The 7,680-nt window shown below is 48.1% G+C and overlaps 1 protein-coding gene across 1 annotated transcript in view; it reads right to left on the reverse strand.

Moving 5' to 3' along the window:
• Window positions 1-7,680, reverse strand: part of COG4 (component of oligomeric golgi complex 4) — a 30,840-nt gene that overhangs the window by 7,060 nt on the left and 16,100 nt on the right. Inside the window, exons 8-13 of the mRNA XM_015419813.1 lie at window positions 6,760-6,818; window positions 5,684-5,817; window positions 4,162-4,280; window positions 3,546-3,712; window positions 2,608-2,773; window positions 1,849-1,911 (exon numbers count right to left, since the gene is read on the reverse strand). Of these exons, the coding sequence (XP_015275299.1) occupies window positions 1,849-1,911; window positions 2,608-2,773; window positions 3,546-3,712; window positions 4,162-4,280; window positions 5,684-5,817; window positions 6,760-6,818 (708 nt within the window). The remainder of the gene's footprint in view (window positions 1-1,848; window positions 1,912-2,607; window positions 2,774-3,545; window positions 3,713-4,161; window positions 4,281-5,683; window positions 5,818-6,759; window positions 6,819-7,680) is intronic.

Consider the following 7,680-nt stretch of genomic DNA (forward strand, 5'->3'; position numbering starts at 1 on the left):
CATATATTAGCCAGCTTGAATCCTCAGGGAAAAGGGGACATAAAGGCTTTATCCACTAAAAAAAGATGAATGTGGGGTAGGGATGTGAATTTTTAAAATACATATCTCTCCTTATGTATAATTGAGTAGTGGGTGCCAAAGTTCTAAAATGCACTCCTTTAGTGTATGGACGCTTGAACTGTCAGTCAGAAGACGCTGGCTGGGTTGACTGGCTGCTTTGTGCAGTCCCGCCCAGTGTTTCAAGGTCTTTTGCATATGGAAGCTGATTGGACTTCACTGCATTCCACACCTCAAACTCACCCCCCTCCCCGCAAGGCAGTTGGAATGTCAGTTGCATATGGAACCTTCAAGGTCTTTTGGATATGGAAGCTGATTGGACTTCACTCCATTCCACACCTCATACTCCCCCCCCCGCAAGGCAGTTGGAATGTCTGGTGGTGTGTAGGTCCCAGGATCATATTTTAAAAGCTGCCTGGGGAGATGGGGACCTCAGACAGGTTACAGTGCCATAGACTCCACCCTCCAACCCAGCTATTTGCTCCTGGGGAACTATTGTTGCCAATCTTGGCCCAGCACCCATCAAACCATTCTCTTCAACCCCCTGCTGTGCAGCACACTTTCCCCTAGGGTTGCCAAACTCCAGGTGGGACCTGGAGATCTCCCACTGCTACAATTGATTTCCAGATGACAGAGATCAGTTTCCCCTGGAGAAAATGGCTGCTTTGGAGGGTAGACCCTATGACATTATACCTGCTGAGTCCTTCCGCCCCCCCACCCCGCCCAATGCTGCCCACTACAGAATCCACCCCCCAAAACTCCAGGTATTTCCCTCCTTAGAGCTGGCAACCCTACATTCCCCTCAATGCCTGTTGGTAGGCAACTAAGCTTGGTCCTGTCACCTACTTTGGCCTTTGGGAGAAAACACATTGGGGCCAGTCCTGATAGGGTTGCCAACTCCAGATGGGAAATTCCTGGAGATTTGAGGGATGGAGCCTGAAGAGGGTGAGGTTTGAGGAGGGGTGGGACCTCAGATAGGTACACTGCCATAGACTCCACCCTCCAAACCAGTCAGTCCCACATAGGGAACCATTGTTGCCAATCTTCAGGTGAGGGCTGGAGAGCACTCAGAATTACAACTGCTCTGCAGAAGGGAGGGCAGAAGTCAGCTGAAGTCAAAGGGGCAGATAATGGTAGGTTGATGGTTAGCTGGGAAGGAGATGGGGTTGCCAACTACATGCTGACAAATTCCTGGGGATTTGAGGGGTGGAGTCTGGAGAGGGTGGGGTTTGCAGAGGGGTGGGACCTCAGACAGGTAGAATGCCATAGACTACACCCTCCAAACCAGCCATTTTGTCCTGGGTAACAATTGCTGCCAATCTCCAGGTGAGGGCTACAGATCACTCACAATTACAACTGCTCTTCAGGTAGCAGAGATCAGTTCCTCTGGAGAAAACAGTGGACTCTGTCATTATACCCTGCTGAGGTCACCACAGCAAATTGACACTGTTTGCCCAAAGCCAGAGCACTCCCCCAGAGCCTCTTTCTAGATCTCGTTGTATTGCTTTCACAATGGGCTTTACTGCTAGTTATACATATTTGAACAGACTCCCTACTGCCCCATTTTATTGGCCTTTGGTAGTAGCGCTGATTCTCATGCTAGGCATTTGGGCCAGATTCAAAATTTAAGAAAACAAAACAGCGTTCCTAACTGGGACTGAGGAATATCAGTGCCTCTTTTAGCAGGTAGGTGGCTATAAGTCAAACAAGCAAACAGCCCACGTAAAACTAGAGTGGAAACAGTAATCTGAAAAGTGGCCACTGGTGCAGGAAGGCATAATGGTACTGCACCTCCAGGGTCTTCTTTAGAGTCATGATGTTTTCACTGCACACTTCCAGGTTGTTTAATGTCACCTTTTAAAAGACAAGAGAGAGAACATCAAAATGGGTCGTTTTTCATCCATGGAAGATTTGTAACGTCCACCCTGCAAGCAGCACCAGGGCGGAAGTGAAGAATGCAGATTTCCAAGATATAAACCTCCTCCTCAGACTGGCCACTAGCAAGCTGGGGCCCAGGAGACCCACTGCAGGCTTCTCAAGCAGATGTTGCTTGCTGGAAGAGAGTGGAGTGGCAATAAAGGCATTCGCCTGGGGAAGAAGTGCAGTGGGAGGTGCGCTGGCAGAATGGTGTGTGTGTGTGTGTGTTAGCATTTGCAAGGAGACTGCACGGGAGGGAATCCTGAGGGCAGAAAAGGGAACTCGTACCAGCAGCTGCCTCACTTCATTCTTCCCCAGAGGTGGCGATGAAGCTGATCCCTCCACTATGCTGAAAATAACTGCAGCCCACGGCAGATTTTGTTGCAGCAGAGAAAAGGTCAGCCATTATGACTGAGACCAGTTAAAAACCTGCCATGCCCCAAGTGAAGGAGAGGCAGCTCTTTTGGCCTCCCACTTCCAAAGGCCTCAACCCGCTCTGGCTGGAGCCAGTCCCCGGGCCAACCCCCATTCTTATCATCCTGACATCACAGATCCTGGCCAATGAGTCCTTGCTCCCATTTCGCCCCCCTTTCCCCCACCCTGTGAAAAAACATATAGGACTGGCATGCCTACCAGAAAGGACTGTTTGGCCTCATCTGTGCTTTCAATGCCTTTGGTGTCGAACTTGCCCTGCTGAAGGCTGCTGTGCATGAGGCTCACGGCGCTGGTCACGCCCCTCTGAAAGTCCTGGAAGGTGGTGGCTGGGAAGCCCATCTTCAGTTTGTTGCACAGGACCTCCCTGAGAAAGACAGAGGATGCCACCGGGGACAAGGTTCCATGAGAGAGTCACCCTCTCTTGTTAGGATGATGTGGAACAGATGACGTGAGGAAAGGCAAGTGGACTATGGCAATAATCTCCAGCCATTAGACAAGGGCAGGGAGAGAAAAAAATAGATGATCTACTATAGTAATAATCAGTGGCTTGGGATCCATATGTGGCTCTGATGGCCACTGTCCCCCAATGTGACACCCACCCATGTTTCCAGGAAGTAAGCAAAGCCCTTGCCCATTAGGCAAGGCAAATGGTTCCCACCATGCAACAGCCATTGCCAGATGAACTGTATAACTGGTAAACTGTATGCCTCCCTGAGGTGCAGGCCTCATGCCAGGGATTGAAGTGAATGTGGATCTTTTGGTTGATGGTAACGGTAGTCGTAGATCTCCATCAGCCACAGAGTGAATATGACTGATCTATTCTAATTTTATTCTGTCCTTCCTCTATGGAGCTCAGAGTAGCACATGTGGTTCCTCCCTCCTACGTTTTACCCTCACAAAAGCCTCATGAGGTAGGGACCACCAAGACAAGAGGTAATCATAATGGCTGTTGTCTGCTGAAGCAAACTTCACTTAATGCTAGTTATCTGGGGTCGGGAGTCTTTGTCCAAAAGGGACAAAGTTTTCTCCTTTTTTGCCCAGGCTAAGCTGGGATGCCAGAAAAGCCATGTTGCCGGAAAGGTGGCTGCTGCTGCCCCCATCACTTGCCTCTCCCTGTCCCCTCCCACTTCACACACCCGAAGTCCGACTCCAGCTCAGTGATGGAATGGTTGATCATGGCACAGAGGCAGTCAATGCTGGAGCTGGAGAGGGCTCTCCCGATGCATTTCTTCACGATATAGAAGACATCATCCACCATGCTGGAGGTCAGCTGGCCCTTCTCACACGTGTCCATAGCCACAGCCTGGGAGAGAAGCCAGAACCCAGCAATGACACACCATGGACACATCCTTGGCTTCTGAGAGCCAAATGTTCATGCAGCACCTGACAGAAAGCCTTGCTCAAAGCCCACCCTCTTCCTTCCGCAAGCGTTGATGTTCTCCAGGAAAAGGGAACGTATTGGCCATGGAGGGAAACTCTAAGACGTCCCCCCACAGCTGTAAGTTTTCTCTAACTTTCCCACTGCTGCAGAACCCCAGTGAAAAGCCCACCAAGCCCCCAAATATCAGGGAGTCAAAGCACTGTTCCCAATGTCTCTTTCCACAGGAACCTTCAGAGATGTGGCAACACTCAGAATGCCCAACCCATTCCTTGGCATCTCTCTAATGCCTAGAAAGGCTGAATGCAACTCAAGGTGATTTCCCATGCTGCAGACGGAGAAGGCGGCTACTCCGAGCAGATATCCACCCCCACCTTGTTGACTGTCTCTCTCATGAAGTACTCTTCCATGGTGATATAGTAGCCAATCAGCTCCTGCATGGTGCGGCTCAATAAGCAGTTGTTGAGCAGTTTGTCCAGGCACTTCTGATGCTCTGTGGAATATAATGGAGAAGCCAGGCACGGATTAAGAAATGGCATCATCAGTCATCACGCGACCCATATGGGCCCTTCTGATACTCCGAATCCAACTTAGCTGTTCTGTAATCAGCAGCACATTTCAGTATTGGGTGGGAAGCAGGCTACGAAAGAACAGGTGGGAGGGTGACCAATCATGGAAAACTCAAAATCAAAGGCTATTGATCTGTGCTATTGGTCATCTCAGAAACTGACCTGACCCCAAAAGGGATCTTCAATGTGAACAGAGAAAAGCACTAAATGAAATGTGGACTACACACAAAGGACTTGATTTTTTTCTGGAAGTTCACAAAAGTAAGTCTGCAATAGCCCCAGTCTTGCATATTTTCTACTATCTCTCTTTTTAATATATGAGCTTACTGTTTAAAACCTGCACTCATTGTAACGTTGCAAAATCTCAGCTCACAATGCAAAGTCAACCAAAGTTTCAGGTCCACCTTGGGGACAGTGCTTTCTTTCTCCCCAGGCAGATACTGGTGTTATTCTTCACAACTGCTACAAGTAGGGTGTGCATCAATGAAGAGATACCAAAAGATATCCCAAACCATACCCAACCAACGCTTATCCACCTCCCCCTCACCATTTCATGTTAGAATTTTCACCTCATCTGAGAAGGTCACTCCTCATTACGGAGAGTATTAGAAACTTGTAGAAGCTTCTAGAACAGAGATTTCCAGCCTTTTTCAGTCCATGGGCACCTTTGGAAAGATAACAAAGGGTGGCGGGCACAACCCACAAAATGGCTGCCACAAAAGACGGAGCCAACCACAAATTGTCAGGGAATAGGGTTATGCATAACTCTAATAGTAACTCTTCAAGGATTCTGCCAGAATCTGTTTAATGGGAAGCCTTTTTAAATGAACGTACTGTTGAAAAATATTTTCTTGCTTACGTACAGCTTACCTTCAGTTGCACAGTGAAGGTCCTTGTGCCACTGTGGTGGCAGCTGCCACTGAAACAATGTTATTTTAATCCGAATAGCCAATCTTATCTTTCTGTGTTATACCTCTGTGTTATACTCCATCTTTCTGTGTTATACCTCTGAGGATGCCAGTCACAGCTACTGGCGAAATGTCAGGTCCTACAATGCCAAGACCACGGCCAGGCAACCCGAAAAATCTGCAACAGCTAATGAACTCCGGCCGTGAAAGCCTTCGACAACATAGCAATCTTACCTTCAATAGCCTGCCAGAAGCCCTGCTGGGAAGGAGCCCCACCTGGCTCCACCTAAAAACACTTGGCGAGTGCCAGGAAAGGTGTTGGTGCCACTATGCCACCCACAGGCACTGGTGCCCCCTGTGTCAATCCATTTAAAGGGACACCGAGTTCTCTACTTGCAGCAAACAACTGAGGTTTTTACCTTGTTTTACCTCCTCCGAGGCCATGGAATCCCCCACTTCAAAATCAGAGACGATGCGCCTCTTAATGAACCTGAGGTACAATTCACTTCGAGCATTCATCAGGGTGACCTCGGTTAAAATTGGGTCGAGTTCTCTGCAAGAAGCAAAGCAAGGATTCACAGAACAGCCAGGTACTGGGAACATTTCTGAACAAATTGGGTGGCAAAATAAAGCCTCCACAAAGCTTCTGGGCCACTTATAAGAATCCTAAGACTTTTTAAGTTCTCAACGACAAATGACATTCCTAAACCTCATGTCTGCAGAGTCAGATTTTAAAATTTGCAACAGGCTACGGCATGTTCAAAAGTCTGTTCCCAGGCTCTGCTCTCACCATTCCCCACTCCACCCCTTTGGCTGTGGTTTTCTTCTAAGAGTGCCAGGAATATACAGAACGCCTGCCACAGAAGCACATTGTTAAGGGAAGAGAACTGGACTCATGCCAGTGTTGAGTGAGGTATCTACAATGATTCTCAAGTATTCTCAGCCTCTGCAAGTCAACTGCTGGCAAAACAAGCTTCAATCTATCAATAAGTATTCCAGATTTACAGGTAGTAAAGCTCATCTCCCCTGACCTGGATGGCCCATGCTAGTCTGATCTTGTCATCTCTTGGAAGCTAAGCAGGCCCTGCTAACTGCTTGAATGGGAGGCCACCAAGGAAGTCCAGGGTTGCTACACAGAGACAGGCATCGCCAAACCATCTCCGTTGGTCTCTTGCCTTGAAAACCCTATGGGGTTGCCCTAAGTTGGCTGTGACCTGATGGCACTTTCCAGCACCAGGCTCATCTTCTGAGGCACACCTTTCCCACAATTTTGTAAGGAAAAAACTTCCTGCTTTCCCCTGGCTGGCACCGCCAGGGATTGTGCTGGACAGCGAAGTACAAGACTGCACTGTTCCCTCCCAGGAAAGGACCCTCTTCTGAAAAGACCGCAAATGAGTATGTACCCATGGGCCACTCTGCGTCATCGTCTGTGCAGTGTTTACTAATAGATCACGCAACTGAAGGACAGAAGGAATAGAAAATTTCATCGACATACCTTGGCTCGATCCTTTCGACAGCGGAGCTCCTCATCATACTATTCTGAACGTGCTGAAACTGCAAGCATAAAAAGTGCCAGTTTTTTAAAGAAAAACCCTCTTCTTTTTTCTCATCCCCAAGTAACCTGCCTTCTTCTGACTAAGCAGAACACAGCAGCTCTGAAGAAGACGGAGCTAAGAATCCTCAACAGAAAGGCCTACTGCTCAGAGATGGAGTGGTATTCAATAGTGGGGGGTGCTTCGTGATCAGGTCTATGAGAGTTCAAGAACAGAAAGGTCCTTGATAGATGACTTCTACAGGAAGTAGCTGACAGCAGACTGTGAATGCAACCAGTGCTTGCTACTCCAAGCACAGGATATCCAGGCTGAGGCCACTGAGCATTTCTGAAGCAATTAGGGAGCCAGAGGGCTGCAGTGGAGATGGCATGGCTGGATCCAGCTTGGCCCGGAAGCTCACTGACTGGGCAATTCACTTCCCCCTCAATTTAACATATCTTTTTTTTATGCCCCCGGAGGGGATTTTTTATTGTATTTTTATTAACACTACAAACTACAACAGAAAATAGGAAAGGGGACTACAATTAGGGGATAAAGAAAGATACCCACTACTAACTAAAAACCCAAGAGAGGAGGTCCCCTCACCAGCTTAAACAAACATTTAGTCTTAATCTCATTAATTTTGCTATCAACTGAGTCAAATATCATTAACTTTCCCACGTTTAAGTTTAACGTTTAACTGTCATACAGAAATACCCCAGAGCATCTCATTTCAACATTTTATAAAGGCACAATTCAGAGTCCTTCAGCCTTTACTTCTCCTTGCCTAATCTCTGCAGGAGTTTATAAGGACTTTTAGGGGCTGCCGCCCCTTTCTCTGAAAGAGAGTCCTCTCCGGAGGATTCCGAGTCCAGCTCTCCATC

This window comes from Gekko japonicus, unplaced genomic scaffold, assembly GCF_001447785.1.
Source record: "Gekko japonicus isolate JY-2015 unplaced genomic scaffold, Gekko_japonicus_V1.1 scaffold2543, whole genome shotgun sequence".
Lineage (NCBI taxonomy): Eukaryota > Metazoa > Chordata > Lepidosauria > Squamata > Gekkonidae > Gekko > Gekko japonicus.